The following is a 20,388-nucleotide window of genomic DNA, read 5'->3' on the forward strand; positions in this document are numbered from 1 at the left end:
TAAAATATGATGTTTTAATTTATGCAGCTTTCGTATTTATTGTTACAGACCCAACACTCTTCTGATTATTATATTGTATCACATATGCAGTAATGATGTCAAAAGTTAAAAAGTATATATGACTTTTTTTTTCAATAACTAGCATCAGCTAGAATCGAAACCGAAATATATAACTACCCAGCACTATTCGTACCAGTTTGACCCAAATCCACGCGTAAATAAAGTAAAAAAAAAAAAATAACGTTGTTAAAAGATTTAAATCTATGTTTGCGCATGCGTACAAATAACAAGTTTACCGGATAAAAACCAAATCGAATTTGTTCCACATATCCGAATCTCCTATATATCAAGTTTTAATTCTATAGATTAGAAATTGAGAGAGTAGTTTGGTAGATACAGTTCCTCAGACAGACAAGGTCACTATATATATATATATATATATATATATATATATATATATATATATATATATAGCTGATGATCTTATTTGACATTTTAAGTTAGGATTTATTGGTGGGGGGTTCACTGCTATATAGTTGAATTCCCTTTGGTTATTGTGAATTTTATAGCGGTAAACCTGCTTATGCAAGTGCTAAGTCAGCGATATGCTACACTTAGCATCCCTAGAAATTTAAACTGCATTTATTTTATTACATTTTTTATAAAATACTCGAAGTTTCTTTTGAGTAATTAGATAGATAGATAGATAGATACAAGGTTTGGAATTTTTTATTTTAAATAAGTTTTGAAACAGCTCGCGATATCAACGAAGCGTTTGGCCAAGGCACCACTACTGAACGCACAGCACAATGGTGGTTTAAGAAATTTTGTGGCAGCGATGAGAGTCTTGAAGATGATGAGCGTAGTGATCGGCCATCGAATGTTGACAACGATCAATTAAAAGTCTTATCCGAAGCCAATCTACGCCCAGCTGTCCAAAAACTTCCTTTTTAATTAGACGTAACGTATATGACGATTCCCAACCACTTGAAAGAGATCGGAAAGGCGAAATAACTTAATAAATGTAAGCCTTACGAATTGAACGAAAACCAAGAAAAAAATATGTAAAAAAAAAACCGTGTAATTTTCCCTTCTTTTATGCAACAAAAACAACCCGTTTTTCGACCAGGTTGTGACTTCCGATGAAAAGTTGGTCCTTTATGACAACCGGCGAGGCCCAGCTCAGTAATTAGACACCGACGAAGCTCCACAACACTTTCCGAAGCCAGGTTGGTTGGTTGTTTTTGTTTTACGGCATATCAACCTTTTTTGAGTTATTTAATGCCGAATCCAAAGATTTTGAAGAAAATTTTTTTTAATAGAATATATTTGTTGTTTTCACGTCGGTTTCTATTTAACCCATAGTTGGGACCCTAACAGGTACTACCACTCCGGGTCAGAGTGGACCTGGGAGCAATGGTAATTAAAGGGTGGCTCCACACTTCCCAAAGCCCACAAGCTGGGGCCTCACCACTGGATATAGTTTAAAGTCATATCCAGGGCCTCCCGAAGCCAGAGTTACACCAAAAAATAGCATGCTGACTATTTGGTGATCTGCGACCGGTCTCATCCATTAAAGTGTTTTGAATGCAGGCGAAACCATTACGGCGGAAAATTACTGTAAACAAATTGATGAAGTACATCAGAAACTTCGATAACAACACCCACCATTAGTTTACAGAAAAGGCGCAATTCTCCCCCACGACAATTCCCCGACCGCACATTGATAAACCGACCCTGCGGAAGTTGAACGAATCGGGCTACAAAACTCTGCATCATCCGCCGTACTCTCCAGACCGCTCACCTACAGACGATTACTTTTTCAAGCATTTTGACAACTTTCTGCATGAGAAATGCTTCAAAAACCTAAGTGATATCAAAAACGTCTTCATCGTCACCAGAACGCACGATTTTTTAAGTTAGTGGCATAAATACATCTGTTTTTCGTTGGCAAAAGTGTGCGGACCTGATAGTGCTTATTTTGATCAATAAAGTTTCATTTGAGCTAAGATATGTTCATCTTAAAAAACCGCAAAAACTTTCTCGTCAACCTGATATATATAAATTTCATGAAATGCCGAAATGTCGTAAAAACTTCAATATAAGAAAATTTATATATCAATTTAATATCAATTAATTACATCAGTAAAATATCAGCAAAAATTTATATATCAATTTAATATCAATTAATTACATAAGAAAAATATCAGCAAAAATTTATATATCAATTTGATATCAATTAACTACATCAGTAAAATATCAGCAAAAAGTACATAAACATTGCTTTTCAGTTAATTCATTCCAGTATTTTGCCTGCATGAATATCGTTATTTAAAAGGACTTTTTAAAGTGTTCTACCACATTGAAAATAATGGATTGACAAATACACATTACTTGGATTTTACTTTCCAGACTGGAACATGCTCTTAAAATACTGCAATTTATTCTAGAATATACCATTAGATTTTACAACTATTCCTGTATTTTCATTATTTAAATTGTTGGTATCCTTTTACACCATCGATTAGAATTTTAATTTTCAATTTTTGTGCTAATAAGCAAAATTTACAATCACCCCATCTATTTTGCTAATAACATTTTCTCCGATGAGATGAGCTATTCATTAAAAATCCATGGATAAGGAAAAAGCTTTAATAATTATTTGTACTCCTCTGTCAAACAATAAATTTTGTTGGAATTCTACGTAATTTAACTCCGAATTTTGATTTACATATATATATATATATATATATATATATATATATATATATATATATATATATATATATATGCTAAAGAAGATTTGCGTGTTTTATAAAATAGAAAGGCAGTTTATATACACGGCTTACAATTTAATGCATGTAGAATGTCGATATACCTTTTCGCACACTTCGTTGCATGTTTATAATCAACACAACCCCCAAGCTTGGAGAACAAAATATGTTCTGATGTTTTTTTCCGGTGCTCTCTCGATTAGGGATGCAATTAACTCCTCCCCAAAGTGAGAAAAAATATTTTCCCCAGTGCCACCGACAAAGCCCCATCCTAATATATGATACATTGTAATAGTGTTGTCTATATGATTTATGGTTCGCACTTTTATAAAATGCGTGCTATAGTATATACACGTTGATAAACGTGGTCTTTGTAATCAAACATTTTGTTAAATCAACACAGTTTTATTTACATTACAGCGATAGTATGACAAGTGAGAGAGTTCGTTTTAGCATGGGCTGGTATGTGTTTGTTGCAGGAGTGTGTCAGCTGGCTTCTCTTTCTTCAGCCTGTTCGAACCGTCTCTCTAATTTTGTTATGACACTTTTTTTAATAAACAAACAACCCGCCTGTGCTAATAACTTCTAATCTAAAACAATGAGTTCCAATTTTTAATTATATATGTATTACACTGGCCACAACTGTCAGTTCGTCTACGGTTGGTCTATGATAAGACAACATGACTCCCCCCCCCACACACACGAGGAAACAAGTTTTAGTAAACAAGCTGATATGTTTCAAAAGATTTTAATTACCAAATACAAAAATGGAAATGTATCCACACAGGTTGGGATTTTAACATAAATAATAAATAAATAAATTAATAAATAAATATATAAATAATTAGAATCCATGTATGTAAGTTTTTAATACGCGCTTTTTCTGGATCATGATCTGCCTAAGAAAGATATACTTGAAAAGACTATTGAACCACCTTCGCAAGGCGGAACGTTCGTACGAAATACGGATTAACAGAATGATATAATTTCAAACGTCTAATATTTATTTATACCTTGCTTTATTTTATGAACTTGCATTTGAACAATATAAGGAAATACATTATTGGGTTACTTTATCGACGATTTGAACGTCTAAAATAATACGCTATTATGCATATATATATATATATATATATATATATATATATATATTATATATAAACTAAATTAACATGCTATATAAAAATATCCCAGACAAAACTATTTCAAGTATTTAGTGATTAAAAAAGCCAAACCCTGGGATAGGGGAAAGATTCATTGCTTGTAATCTGAAATGAATTTAGAAAAAAATTCTTTGCTATTTCATTAATAATACGTTTTCTTCCTCATTTTCATGTACCGATTGATACATTTTTTTTTCTTTTTTAAACTTTCCAGTTTGAGCAGTTTTGTTCTTTTTCTTTTAAATCAACGAGAGAGACGTTGTGTCATATGGATGTTTGTGGTAAAGCATTGTTTCTTTCTGTAACGTTGAAAGAGGGTGAACATTCGTATTTACACAAACTATTTTACATATAGTTTATATTCATTTTTTTTAAAGTATGCCTTAAACATGTTTCGTTGAATAGTGGAAGACCACTAAACAACTCATCAGAGGCAAATGCTTATTCCTAAAATCACTGTTGGATTTTTTAATATGGCATGAAAAACGATTTGGCAAAGGTAAGTGTATATAAAAGAAAATGAAAAAAATTACTTATTGTTATGACGTCACATATAACGTCATTTGCTATGACGTACACACACACACACACACACACACATATATATATATATATATATATATCATATGCTATGCATATATGGCGTATGTGAACAAAGCGGAATACGGTTTTATTATATATATATATTAGGAAATGTGTTTATTCAATTATATTCCACCTTTTATTTATACCAATCCTTTAATTTATGAAGCTTGATATAATTACAAAGCATATAACAAATAAATGACAAAAGTCTATCTTCCAAATTTAAAGACGTTGACCATCTTACCTTTTATTTTCTTACGTGCGTTGACATGCACAATTCTTGACAGCACAAAATAATTCATGTAATTATTATCTCAATTATTGAATTTATTTCACCCTTAACACACCAGAAGAAAAGCACTCATCAATTTTAGAAAAAATAAATGCATATAGGTATGATTACAAAATCCGAGAATTGGGAAAGAAGCTGTTACCTCTAAACTTGATCAATGCTTTTGCTTCTGATGAGTTAAGGGCGAAATAAATTCAATAATTGGCATAATAATTACATAAATGATATTGAGTTACGAAACAGGTATTGTCAAGATCTGTGCATGTCAACTTAAGAAAATAAACAGTATGATAGTCAACATCTTGAAATTTGGAATATAGACATTTTCATATATATATATATATATATATATATATATATATATATATATATATATATATATATATATATAACAGTTTCTTATAAAAAGTTAAACCCTTTTGTATATAAATACAGATATTATCCGTCCGCCAGTCACGTTTTTTAACATAATAAATATATAGCGGAATTTGTTTTAGTTCGAAATATGAGATAGAGAATATTGCATCAGTAGTAAACAATATATTCCGAATAAATATAACTGATGCTATGGCCGGGAATCGAAACCGAAACTTTGAGATCTTTAGTCTGAGGTTCTACAAACTGACTTATTTGGGCATTCTTATAAATAGAACTTAAAACATTACCTTAAAAAATTAGTATAGCTTTAGCGTGACGTCATAGATTTATTATTTACATCATGTTTCAAAACATATCAAATATAAACGATAATAAAAAAAATGGATAAATATAACCAATAACGTGAGAAATGTCCCAAACAAGTTATTTTGCTTTGACATTTATATAATCCTTTCACTCTAAGAAAATATGCAACCGGAAAGAGCAGATTTAGTGCATTTGCCACTAATCTCTAACATTTACACGGGGTAAAAAAAAAAAAAAATCTAAAATCTAATAGGTCCCGCACTATCAGCCAAGCTCCAATCTCTGCCTCATCACCGCCATGTTGAATCCCTGTGTCAGTTCTACAAGTTCATTTATGGAATGTGCTCTGATTAACTTATTGCATTTTTGCATATTTTGCTGTACATACTCCCGAATAACCCGACAAGCGGTAAAGTCCCACCTCTTCATTGTCGAGGTTCCTAGCTGTCGGGAAGCCTTCTACTCTAATAGTTCCTTCCCTCGGACTGCCAGACTGTGGAACTCCCTCATCGTTTTTTGCTTCCCTGACTGTACTAATACGCAGATGTTTAAATGTGAACAAACATCTCGCGGTTCAACTTTCAACATAGTTCCCTGTAGATATGATCCCAATTAGTAGCCCTTCACGTCCATGTGGCAATACAAATTGTTTGTGGTGACAAAGAGAAAAAGTGATTTTATTTCATAATAGAACTTAATAGAAAAAAATACTTTGGTAAAATTATGCTGGGCATGGAATTTGTGCTTTGTTTCTTGAATAACGATATACGATGCCTCTGTTTAGTCTCAAGAGAATGGACAACACTGTAGGGCAGCTGCGCATATAACTGTGAGGCAAGGGTTGCGCAATCCCCTATCACTCCTTCCCTGAATCGGCACTGTTTGCGTCCAGTGGCAAGGAAAGACCCAAGATTGACTGGAAACAATGCCGAGTATAGCGGAGAGCACATACAATTCCTGAAATTCCCAAATAATCGCTCGTTTTGGGGCTCAATGTTGCTTACAAAGATATACAAGTAGGTTTTTGTTTTAAATATTTTACAAGTATTCAACCGCCATTAAAGCTGAAGCATCACTCGAGATTATTCTCCGGTTACAAAATTTTTCGGTTGAAAATGAACAACACTTTAAGGGGATTGAAAGCAACGTGTGAAATGATTATTTAAGTGTACCGGACGTCCAGAATTAATGAACATTGAATTTGAAAACGACCATGTTGTAGTCAGCAGGGAAGCAACCTCGGTTGCATATTATTCCACAGATAAAAATATACTTGAGAAGAATTTTTGCTTATGGAAGTTTCATTCGGCCTTAAAAGCATCAGCGTCTAGGCCAGTGTTCAATTGGCTTATTCTCTGGTGTATACTCCTGTGTTCCGTGTTATTCTAGGAAGGGAGGTGATGGTGATCTAGTCGTTAACGACACGCACTGACGACCTAGTTGTTCCAAGTTCGAATCCAGTTCGTTTCACAAAAATCACTTTCACTTAGAATGTTGGCAACCTTTATGTGGTCTTTCCCGTAATCGCCAATTCCATTTTAGAAAGAATTCTGACATCTATATCTAGGAAACTAATGCCACAATAGAATCTTCAGAGTCATACGATGATGATGATGATGATGATTTTAAGAGGTTTACCACCCTACGACCTTTGAGAAAGGGGTTAGTTCATTACTAATCGCCTAAAGTGCTTCTACCAAGGAATGCCGATGGGGTTGTCCAGACATATATATATATATATATTTTTTTTTTTTTTTGCAGGTCAAAGTGCGCTTCCTCTAAGTTGCTGTTTTTTTTTCAAATCTCATTCTCTCGTCTTGTGTCATATCTTTCAGTCATTGGGGAGAGATAAATATCGGAAGTTGCGTTTTGTTTTAACTCTAGAAAAGGGAGAACGGAAAAGTTTTAGCTGCTGGTACCAAAGTCATCATTGTTTTAACGTTTGAAATTAGTATTATATATATATATATATATATATATATATATATATATATATAATAAAAAAAATGCGAGCATGAAAAGTAATATGGTTAAGCTTAAACATGGAAAAGTAAAAGACTAGTTGCTAAACCCGGAAAAGAAAAGGACACGATATTCTAGTAAAAAATATAATAAATTTTCGACTTAAAATATTGCAGAATTAAGAATTTATTATATGTTATAAATTGAAATAAAAAAACTATTAATGCAGCAATATTTTAAGTTATAAATTTATTATATTTTTTACTAGATTAGTTTGTCCTTTTCTTTTCCAGTTTTAACAACTAGTCCTTTACTTTTCCATGTTTAAGCTTAACCATATTACTTTTCATTCTCGCATTTTTCTATTGCAATCCATGATTTTTCCAGGCTTCTAGTAAATTTACTTGTTCCTTGTTTAATTTCAGTCTTATTTTTTTGCCCCCATAAACATAACATACACATATGTAATAAAAATGTACGGCACTCGTCTGCTTTCAATAAAATCTTCCCAATTATCTCCCTTTCATTCTTTCATTCTCTCTGTTTCACTTGTTACTTCTCTTTTCACGAGAACGGTGAATTGGTAGCATCAATAGTCGCTGAAGCGACGTGATTACTATGGAAATCAGTCATAAAAAAACGTCATTCACCTCCTTATGTTTTTTTAACGATTTTGAACACCAGTAAATTCATCATAACTTTTGTTTTATTGAACGAAAATTAAAAAAAGATTTTTCGTCATATAGCTGAGAAGGTGATCTATAAACTGTAATAATTGTTTGAAATTTGGTCGAAAAATGAGTAAGCAGTGAAGCCTTAAAGCAGTTCTAAATCACTAAAACTGCCACTTAACCGTATATTTAAACACAGTAGCATTTGAATGATATATATATATATATATATATATATATATATATATATATATGTTTTATTTACACAAAGTTTAGATGAGATTATATATATATATATATTCGAGAATTGACTTTGTAATTATAAATACGAAATCTGCATGAATTAAAATGTATTTAAGCGTATTTTACGACTGCCTCCTTCGCTAATAACGACTAATTCATTAGTACAGCGATATGTATATAGTTGCATGCGCCGTTAAGTAAACGTGCTACATATGCGCCCCCTCTCTCATAATCTATTGAACAGGGATCACACGAGGAAACTCTACTTCGTATAGAAGAGTTGCTTTTTTTTAATGTTTCATTTTCTTTTAAACGTATCAATTTGTTTTGGTAAAGAAAAGTTGTCTTTGTATAATAAATACTGTTAACGTTAGGGGGTATTCATTTTTGTTCGAATGCTTCAACACAATAAACACATCTTTGCAAACATATTTATCTCTAATTTTAATTACACACACACACACACACACACATGTAATTATATACTTATATATAAAAAAGTACTTTGTCTATGCGTGTGTTTGTGTGAGTTTGTTTCCTATGGACTCCGAAACAGCTGGGTCAATTTTTTTTGAAATTTCACACAAAGGTACTTCCTGCGTATGAGAGTGTTCTTAAATAGGTTTTGTATCGGAATGTCTCCGATAAGTATCTTAAATCCACAATCGACAAAACTCCAATTAAAGAACGAATAGTCTAATTTTGACCAAAGTTAACACCCTTACACAGCCTAACATCACAGGTGCATTTGAGAAGCTTTATCATTGTATAAGCAGAAGGCTCGGCGTATAAAATGAATAGTAGCTTCTTTGATAAGACAGAGGCGCGTCCGAAATGAATGTTTTTGTTGAGAGCAGAACCGAACTATGATGCTTGACTTTTACATTTTAAACTTTAATTCAAGCCATAAAATATAAAAGATAATTTTATAAAATCAATAGTAGGTTTTCTGATGTGCAATGCAGACAATAATGTATTGTGAACAAAATAATTGTGGGGAGGCATGTGAATCTTCCTCCCGGTGTACTACGGTGGGTCCCTGACTAGAGTAGATAATCATTCGATTTGATTGAAAAATGGTCGATTTCACAGATTTCGTTGACAAAAATATTAGAAGTGTGGAACATTCGTTGATCTTCATTCAATTCCGGACAACGTCGGATCTCACTGCTGATATATATATATATATATGTGTGTGTGTGTGTGTGTGTGTGTATAACCATTTACTATAATAATTATTAAATATTTACAGACACTAGTGTTTCATCCTTTCAGGAATCATCAGTGCAGGGTGTCACGATTAACCCTGGTTACACACACACACACGCGCGCGCGCACGCGCATATATACAGTCCTGGTCAAAATCATAAGACCACTTAAGAAAGTAAGCGTTTACGCATAATATCGAATTTTTAATCAAACAAATGGTTGAAACCATTACCAAAAGGGAAAATATGATGGAAAAAAAATGAAATCTGCTTCATTCGAAACCTTAACCCTGATCTAATAATTATTTTTTAAAAAACAAACATTTTCACCTGATCAAAATGATAAGACCACATTAATAAAATCGGCTAGTTTTGAAAAAATGAATACGAAAAGCTTTCTATGTTACGAAAAGCAACTTGTTAGTGGATAAAAAAACATCTTACTAAATTATAAATGGCAAAAGGGAAACCATTATCAGAGTGAGAGAGGAAGGATCTTTGAGCTTAATAGGGGTGGACTCTCCCATAGATCCATTGCAAACGAAGTGAATCGTAGCAAAACGGTCATCACAAATTTAAGAAATCCAGATCAATATGGGCACAAAAAGAGTCCAGGTCGAAAAAAAAAAAAAATAAAAAAAAAAATAACCCCATCACTGGATCGCCGTATCAGAAGTTTAAAAAAAAAAAAATTCCAGTATGAGCTCAAGTCGATTGAAAAGCCAAACAGCAGAATGTAGTCCTAAAACCATCAGAAGGCATCTGAAAATGAAGGGCTTCAATCATTTAAAGCGACTGCAGAAACCACGTCTTCTTAAACAGCACAAAACTAACCGACTTAAATATGCCGCCAAATACCAGACTTAGGATGAAGAGAAGTGGAAAAATGTAATTTTCTCCGATGAGAAAAAGTTGAATCTAGATGGTCCAGATGGTTTTCAACACTATTGGCATGATAAAAATTTGCCCAAAGAGACTTTTTCAACTCGGCATAGTGGAGGAGGATCTTTAATGATCTGAGGTGCTTTCTCGTCAGCTGAGACCCTAAAGTTGCAAGTAGTGAAAGCCGGCAAACGTCATTGAAGTACATTTCAATGCTTGAAAATGCTTCTATCAGGACTGAAGGTCCACGTCTGTGGAAGAATTTGGATTTTCCAGCAAGATAACGTTGCGATACACACTTCTAGACAAGCACGAGAATACTTTTCTTCAAATAATATAGAATTGTTAGATCATTCAGCATGTTCTCCGGACCTCAATCCGATTGAAAATTTTTGGGGATGGATGGCAAAAGAAATGTTCAATGATGGAACCCAGTATGATTCGATAAAGGAACTTTTTGATTCAGTTTTCAGTACATGGGATAAAATTCCTTCGCAACTGATAAAAAACTTAGTCGCAAGCATGCCGAAGAGAATTTTTGGAGTAATACTGGAGGCTATACTAAATACCGAGACCCTTTTTAGTAATTTATAATTGCCTTTTGTTAGATAAATTATCAGTGGTCTTATTTTGACCAGGTGAAAATGTTTATTTTTTTAAAAAATAATTATTAGATCAGGGTTAAGGTTTCGAATGAAGTAGATTTCATTTTTTTTCCATCATATTTTCCCTTTTGGCAATGGTTTCAACCATTTGTTTGATTAAAAATTCGATAATATGCGTAAACGCTTACTTTCTTAAGTGGTCTTATGATTTTGATATATAAGTTATGAAATATATATGGCAATTAAGCTACACAGAATATTCCGCGTTTCATCCACGCTAGGATTCATCAGGCTTATGCATAATTTATAACTTTCTACCTACGTATTGAGCATTGTTGAAGTAAATACTTAAAGTTTTCGCATAAATTTATACTTTCGTATATTAATTTATATGAGTAAATGAAGTAGTTATATATATATATATATATATATATATATATATATATCGATGATATTTTAAAGTATTTGGAAACTTTCGAGATGAGGATTAGTAGTTTTTATTATTTGGATTATTGTTCTCATATCCGTGACTATTTTCACAACGTTTCGGCCGATGTAATCTCCACCATTCTTCAGGTGCATCTTTTTCGAATTTAGGAACCTAATTGTCGAACTTAAGAAACTTCTAGTTGAACTCGGGAAACAGATCAGGATTTCAAACTGAAAATTTTATTTAATTCGTCGTTATATATTATTCCCTATTGCTGCAATTTAGGGGCCGTGCTATTCAAACAAATGATTTTCAACTTAAATTAAAATGTTATGGTATCTTTTGTTTTACTGCTAGGTGAAAATAGATAATAGTTAAAAAGCCTTCCTCCCTCTGCTAAGAACAGCTTTCTAACAAATAACGTTTTAGCACAGTAAATTGCACACGTACCGATTATTCACATTCAGGCAGTAATGATCGAGCGGCACTTTTAATTTATGTTATTCTTGCTTAAAATCGCATCTAGTAAGGATGGTCCATGTCAACCCATGATATAACGGTTAAAAGCATTTATTAATAACTAGTGTGATCTGTGAAAATTCCACGGCGGAATTTTCGTTTGTAATATATTGCAGCTGGGCATTTTGTGGACGTTCAGCGTGAATGGAGACTCCGCGATATTATTGTAGACCTTTTGTTAAAACTGTAAAAGTATTTATCTAAGTAATCTAATGTAGTGCCAGAATATATGAGCTTATGATTTATCTCCAATATCCTTATAGAAATCTGTGATATATTTCCATTGTATGGACATCCGGCGCGAACGGAAACCCCACAATATCATACCATTTTTAGACGGAATAGATACACCTCTTGGATCCTAGCCAGAAGACCAAGAAGATATCTTTTAGTTTCACGTACGGCCTAAAAGCGACATTTTTTTTTATATATATATATTTTTTTATTTATTTATTTATTTATTTATTTTTTTACATTGCGATTTCGGTGATCGGGAGATCCTATTTATTAAGGAGGATAGGTGATAACATACTACGAACATTAAATTATCGTATTTATATTATACTAATTTAATGTTCGTAGTATGTTAACACCTATCTGCCTTTTTAATAAATAGGATCTCCCGATCAAATAATTTATAATCTGGAAACCGTGACACACGTACGTACGTTAACGGTACTACGGTATTAGCATATAGATCAGTTATATGCGACAAATTTCTAGAGGTTCAAGGTTCAGTCCTGACTAAAGGCGAAAACAACTAAAAATGGCACAACTTTACATTTCTACCTGGTCATGGCTGACTGAATAAAAACAATCTATCCCTGGAAATTAAATAAAGTATTCAGTTCTAAATTTCGTACAAGTTTCAGAGTTCGATTAGAAGGTTCCCAAGTTCAAAACGTTGTACCTGGAGAAGGCCGGAGGTTTCATCGTCTGAAACGTTGTGAAAATATCGCAACCAACATAAAAATCTAAAGGAAAAATTTTGAAATTCGACAGAAAGATTCCAGAGTGCGACAAGAGGCACTTGGAGAAGGCCGGAGGTTACATTGGCTGAATCGTTGTGAAAATACCACTGAAGATGAGAACAGTACTTGGAATAATCCAAATAACATAAATTAGCGGGACCCATGGAAATTCCACAACGAAGTTTTTCATATTTAATATATTGATGTTGGCATTCTGAGAATGTTCAGCGTAAATGGAGACGCCCTGATATTATAGTAGCTCTTTTGTTAAAACTGCAAAAGTATTTATTTAAGCTAGCAATGGTGCCCAGCGTAGCCCGGTCGTAAAATGCGCTAAAATATATTTTAATTTATGCAGAATTCGTATATATTATTATGGAGTCAATTTTCTATCGATTTATATCCGTATGACTTGGGTGCATCAGCTTAAATCGAAACCGAACCCAAAACTTATGAAGAATATATATATATATATATATATATATATATATATTAGCAAAAGTACCCGTCGTTGACTGGGTTCAAAAACAGCCTACAGAAAATGGACTCTGATTTATGAAAGTATGATAGGTTATGAACAGGAAGGGTTGTAAAGAGTTAGCTTCGAATTTGAAGGTATCAAAACCAAAGCAAAATATGATGAAAATAAAATAGATAAACCCCATAATTTATTATACCATACCTGTTCATACTGAAACACTTATCACAATATTCTGTGGATCTATATTAAAAAACCTTGTTAAACTTTGTGACATATTTCCATTCTATGGAGGTCAGGCGCGAACGAACCCCCCCCCCCCATAATTTTATTATACCATATTTTTTTCAAACTGAAACCTAATTATCAAAGTATACTTACGCAGAAAGATATGAAAAGTCTTTATTAAAGTTTGTGCCTATTTCCATTCTATGGAGGCCAGGCGCGAACGCAGACCCCACAATTTTATTATACCATCTGCATTTAAGTTAAAACATACTTATCAAAGTATTATTATGTATATCTGTATCAAAAACACTTGTAACCGTTTTTTTTTTTTTAATTTTTAAATTTTTCATTTCCATACTTTGTGGACCAGGCGCGTACGCAGACTCCACAATTTTAATGAATCATCATTATGCCAGATCAAACATACCCATTCCTGCGTCTCGATACATCTATCATTATGTGATCAGTTTTCTATAATAGCGAACCATATAGGAGCCTATTCATGACCAGACACACATACAGACGTTCAGCTTTATATTATATATATATAACTTGATTTCTTTCGCCTATAATCGAAACTGAAACCAAAACACATGAATAATTCTTCGTAAAATTATTTATAAAACATAGATGACTTGAGTGCCATCAGCTATAATCGAAACCAAAACCAGAACTTCTGAAGACTTCTTTGTAGAATTATTTATGACAAAAAAATACGGAAGGTCATTTATTAAACGCCAGTTACTCGGAAAAAATATAAGCGTGACAACATAACACACACGCTATCGTATTAATATGTAGATTATCACTATTCATCTAAAAAATCCAGAAACGTTTTAAACACATATACACATAACAACTTAGGAGGCCTCCAGGGTACTGCTGAAACATCAAACGTTCGGGTTAAAACTTTTCCAAATGGTATTAGTGCATCATTGGCCACAATAGATCCAACAGGATTTGATCTCGATTTGCCGATCGCATAGTCTGTAGTGACTTCTATTTAGCCAATCACACACCTCTGTTCTTCACATAACTTGAAATGGTTCATATTGTATGGTTTCTTCCGATTATTGTTCCCATCATGGGTGTGTTTTTCACAACTTTTCGGTTAGTGTAACCTTCGACCTTTTTCATGTGTTTGTTGTCGAACTCTGTAATCTTTCTGTCGAACTTCGCAATCTGCACGAAATTTCGAACTGGATCCTTTATTTAATCCACGGGGGTAGCATGTTCTCGTTCCGTCAACCAGTGGATAAAGTACTTGGTAAAATTTAGTTGAAAATTAAATCCTCAACACGGACGACACTCAAAATACAATTGCGACTTATTTAGAACTTCTATCCGGTCATGGCTGCCGGAACGAGAGCATGCTACCTCCGTGAATGAAATAAAGGAACTCTTGAGTTCGACAAGATAAATCTGAAGAATCTCGGAGGTTACATCGACCAAAACGTTGTGAAAATGCCACTCAAGATGAGAACAGTAGTCCGAAGAATCCAAATGATACGAATAACCAATCCCCATCTCAAAAATTCAGAAACATAATATTGAATTTTTTAGATGGGTAATAGGTTTAGAGTCAAAATTCACCGCGAGTGTAAAAACAAGGGTCTACGAGAGTATATGTAAGTAAATATTTCTTACTTACCTTGAGCAAATACCAAAAGGTAGACCGTTCCTAAGATTGCTGGCAGCTTCATGGTATCGGTGATTTCCTGATAAAATGTCTGAGAGAGGGAAGGAAAGAGGAAAGGTTGACACGATTGACCTTTACACTGAAGAGGAGGCGAACGTTGGTGTCTTTAAAGAAAGAAGTAGAAAACAAAGTAACAAGTGGAAGCGGGGGGGTGAGGGAGTTTTTTCTGCCACCCTCCAAAAACACAGACAAACTTGTCGAAGTCTCGCTGGGAAAAACTTGCGAGAGTTGAAAGTGAATTTTAGAATTAACCACGGTAAGGTACGTAGGTGGTCTTATTGACAGGCGACAATAATTTTTCTCCGTTTTTTTTTTTTTTTTGTTAATTATGCCTTACCAAGCACCCATCGCGCAGTTCTGAATATATACAGACACTGATATATATATATTATTCAATAAATGAAGGGTTGTAAAAACAAGAATTGATTAATTTTTTTGTAATTTTATAAATAGTCTTTAAATATATACATTCAAGTAAACGTTGGTACGTTATTATGTGTATGTATAGATGTAATATATATATATATATATATGTGTGTGTGTGGGAAGGGGTGTCAGATTTTACTTATAAGGAAATAATGTGTTTCGGTATTTAAAACTTTATTATATAAACATGTACGTTTTTATATATATATTGGATGCATAACACTTTTTTGTGTGTGTGTGTATATATATATATATATTTTTCTTTTGAATATTTTTTGTAGTGTACAATTATATACGCTTATATATCAGGTGTGAAATGATACGATTAATAGAATGTTCAGTTTTGTTTTGTCTTTTGGGTTTTATTTTGCATTGGAGGTTGTCTTTTATTTTATAGTTTCTTTCTCGTTTCACAATTGGCGCCAAGTTAGGTATTCGTTAAGGTTTCTTTTCTTTTCTTTGAATCTGGTTAAATCTATAACTTTTTGTCGCTTCAAAAATAGTTTTAAAGAAGTTATATATAGTGGGGTTTTTTTTTGTTTTTTTAGTCTTTATATCCCTTTTTTTTTTACTAATAATTTGTTTAATTTGTCGGAAAGAATCAGTATCATAAAAATAATTAGCACCGAAATTGTTTCCTTTTTGCCGCAAACAATACGAAGAATTAACTGGCCCAAAACGAAGATATTTTTTTAAAAAAGGATTCTTCAATTTGTCGTTCTGTTAATTCGAAATTTCTAACCTTTTACGAAATTAAATACGCATATAAATAGTAATAATAAAAATCAATTGTTCTTGAGTGTGTATTTTTTTTTTGGGGGGGGGGGGATAATTATATGATATATATATTTGTGGAAGTAGAGCTAGAAGAAATGAGTAGGGTCCATAGTAATCAAAGTTTTATTTTCTCTCTCTCTCTCTCTCTCCAAACTGTCTTTGATTTTAATATACACAGATGAGGCTGTTCTTTTTTTTCTTCTTCCTTTTGTTTTTATTTCCGATTTCTTATTCTTCCCTCTTTCCTTTTATCTTCTGTAGTTTTTATAATTTTTCTTTCGTTGCTTCATTTATTTTGTTTCTTTCTATTATTTTTTTCTTTCTTTTAAAATGAGTACGCACGCTTAAGTTTTTTTTTGTTTGTTTTTTTAAGAGGCGCACAAAGCTTTGCGCATTTGGCTTAGATATTGCCTCAATTGAAACCCTGAAACTGGACTCCGGCACTCGACTTCAGCCGAACTTAAAAGAAAATAAATATAGAGCGAGTAACCCACGTGAATAAACGTGTGGGTGAATATATATATGTAAAAAAATTAAAACAAGAACGACAAATAAACAAAAACAATAAAAAAAAAAAATCAACAACGAAAACTTGCCAAATGTGGGGGCGGCTTAAAGGAGGAGTCGCGGTCTATAGGTACGAGCGGTGTTACTTTGCCGTGTTTTTTGCTTCTCTTTTTAATTGATATCCGAGAGAGAAGTGCACGCACGTGCGTTCATTCATATTTCCTCTGCTTGATTATTCTACTACAATTGCGGTATTAATTTCTCCATCGACCCTGTCCGTATCTCGCTCTCTCGTTCGTGCGCGCTCTTTTTCTCTAACGCGCTCTTTCTCTTTCTCCGTTTTCTCGTAATACATGACTGTTTGCTTGCGTGCGTCTGCGCAGGTATAGCGTCTTCTGTTACGAAGTTTTCGTGCCGACCGTGAGACAAAGTTATATCCTTTTATGCACTAGTAGTAATTTTATTCTAACACATTTCTAGGGACACTATTCTTACTATCACCGCCTCGGAATACAACTGAAAGCAAAAAAAAAAAAAAAAAAAATGCATAGTTTTAATCGGCAGCTTTCGATTTTTGTCGAAACTCTTGCAACTAGTTGCACTTTTCTAGCAGAAAGAAAAAGTCCGAACTAATTTTAAACGTTTCGGAAATTTTCCGTTTAGTGCCCGTCACTAATATAAATATTGTTACTCATCTACCCCAGTCCCATCCTCCTCGTTTCCAGGGAGGAGGTAATGCATGGGGATTTGATCTCATAACAGAAAATGTATTGATACTTATTCAGGTTGGCATTTATGGCGGCAATTAAAAGTTAAAAAATCCAAAAAGTCGGTATGATGTACGTATTGGTTACAAAACGAAGATGTCATATTCCCAAAATCACGTGATTTGATTAAGTAATTTTTTTTTTATTATTATCCAAGTAAATCAAAATTTACGACTAAGCGAGCCGTAGTGTTTTCGTCGTCCATACTTAAATCCAATGAAAGAAAAAGGGGAGACAACTCAAATCGAAGTGTCGAGGTGAAAAATAAGCCTTGCGTTCAATACAGTTTGCTAGTAAAATCGCTAAAAATCGCAAAATTTGATTTTCTTAGTTTAAAATATAACTACTTGATCGATTTATGTGATTTTGGGGATATGATATCTTCATTCTTTAACGAGTATGTACATCATACGGACTTTTCTGTTTTTTCTTTATTTTTAATTGCTGCTAAAAGTGCCAATCTGAACTAACACCAATAATGCAGGGGGGGGGGGAGATACCCTCTGGGATGATGCCATCATGGCAATCGAATACATACTGAACTGCAACCACAAAAAGAAGGAGGTAATCTTTTCGAGAATGACATCTAGACAAACGGAAGAATAAATACTACGAGGAAAATATCTACTGTTGGACCTTTAACAGAAATAACCATATTTCTTTAACTGTAACTAGATTTATGTGGTGTCGGGTAACATGATGGTGTGGTCTGAAATTACGCGAATTGTTTTCCCTTGGACTCGCGCAGATATCATTAAAGGACGGGACTGTAAGCACTGTATCTGGAGCTTGAAGAAGAGATTTAATCGTTTTAAATATACAGTGTAATGTATATCTACATGTTATATATATATATATATATATATATATAGACACATGTATATATCATATATAGACACATGTATATATAATATATATACGCATGTATATATAATATATATATATGTACACACTTGTATATATACACACGTGTATATATATACATGTATATATAATATATATATACATGTGTATATATAATATATACACATGTATAGATATAATATATATAAACTTGTCTATATATACACACATATATAATATATATATACACACATATAAATAATATAGATATATCCACATATATGTATATAATATGTATATATACACATGTAGCCATATAAAATATACATACACATGTATATATATACACATTAATATATATTTACACGTGATATATATACAGATATATATATATACAGATTTATATATACACATATGTGTAGACACATGTATATATAATATATATGCACATGTATATATATCTAATATATATATACACACATGTATATATAATATATATAGGCGTGTATATATATAATATAATTATATATACAATAGTATATAATATATATATATACATGTATATATATAATATATATGCATGGATACATGTAATATATATATACACATGTATATATAATATATATATACATGTGTGTATATATAATATATATATATACACGTATATATAATATATATACATGTGTATATGTATAATATATATATACACATGTATATATAGAATATAGACACACATGTATATATAATATATATACGCACATTTATATATAATATATATATACATGTATATATAATATATATACACATGTATATATATCTAATATATATATATACAGACATGTATATATATAATATATACACATGATATATATAATATAATTATATATACTGGGGTATATAATATATATATACATGTATATATATAATATATATGCATGTATATATATTATATATATACACATGGATATGTAATATATATACACATGTATATATAATATATATATACATGTGTGTATATATAATATATATACACGCATATATAATATATATACATGTGTATATATAATATATATATACTCGTATATATATAATATATATATATACATGTGTATATGTATAATATATATATATACACATGTATATATAGAATATATAAACACATGTATATATATAATATATATACACATGTATATATATACACATGTATATATACATAATATATATACACATACCTATAATATATATACACATACATAATATATATACACATGTATATATATATATAATGTATATATACACAAGTATATATATATAATGTATATGTACACGTGTATATATATAATGTATATATACACATCAATATATATAATGTATATATACACATGTATATATATATAATGTATATATACACATGTATATATATATATATATTGTTCTCCCTGGATCGCCACCTTGTCGTGGTGGAGAACCTTGTGTGTTCCGATGAACCTGAGAGCGATGCCGTCCGGAGCCTAGGCTCCTGGTAGGGTCACCCATGGCGGTTAGGTTGAAGGGGAGGTTCCAGACAAAGAGTGATCCAAAAGACCTCAACGGCTGATGCGGCGGATGATGACAATAATGACACAACGGCACTGAAGGCGGATGAAGGCTGCAACAGAAGAGAGTCTCCAGTCG

The 20,388-nt window shown here is 32.3% G+C and overlaps 1 protein-coding gene across 2 annotated transcripts in view; it reads right to left on the reverse strand.

Moving 5' to 3' along the window:
- The window catches only part of LOC145245775 (uncharacterized), a 208,133-nt gene extending 190,542 nt beyond the window's left edge, over positions 1–17,591 (reverse strand). The window contains exon 1 of one of the 2 annotated variants that reach the window (XM_080107388.1): positions 15,347–17,591. In XM_080107388.1, coding sequence (XP_079963514.1) covers positions 15,347–15,398 — 52 coding nt within the window. In that variant the 5' untranslated portion in view covers positions 15,399–17,591. The remainder of the gene's footprint in view (positions 1–15,346) is intronic. The other variant, XM_080107389.1, reaches the window with a different exon arrangement.
- Positions 17,592–20,388: the final 2,797 nt, after the last annotated feature.

Source organism: Euprymna scolopes, chromosome 23 (assembly GCF_053919585.1).
Source record: "Euprymna scolopes isolate OS-2025 chromosome 23, ASM5391958v1, whole genome shotgun sequence".
NCBI classification, from domain to species: Eukaryota; Metazoa; Mollusca; class Cephalopoda; order Sepiida; family Sepiolidae; genus Euprymna; species Euprymna scolopes.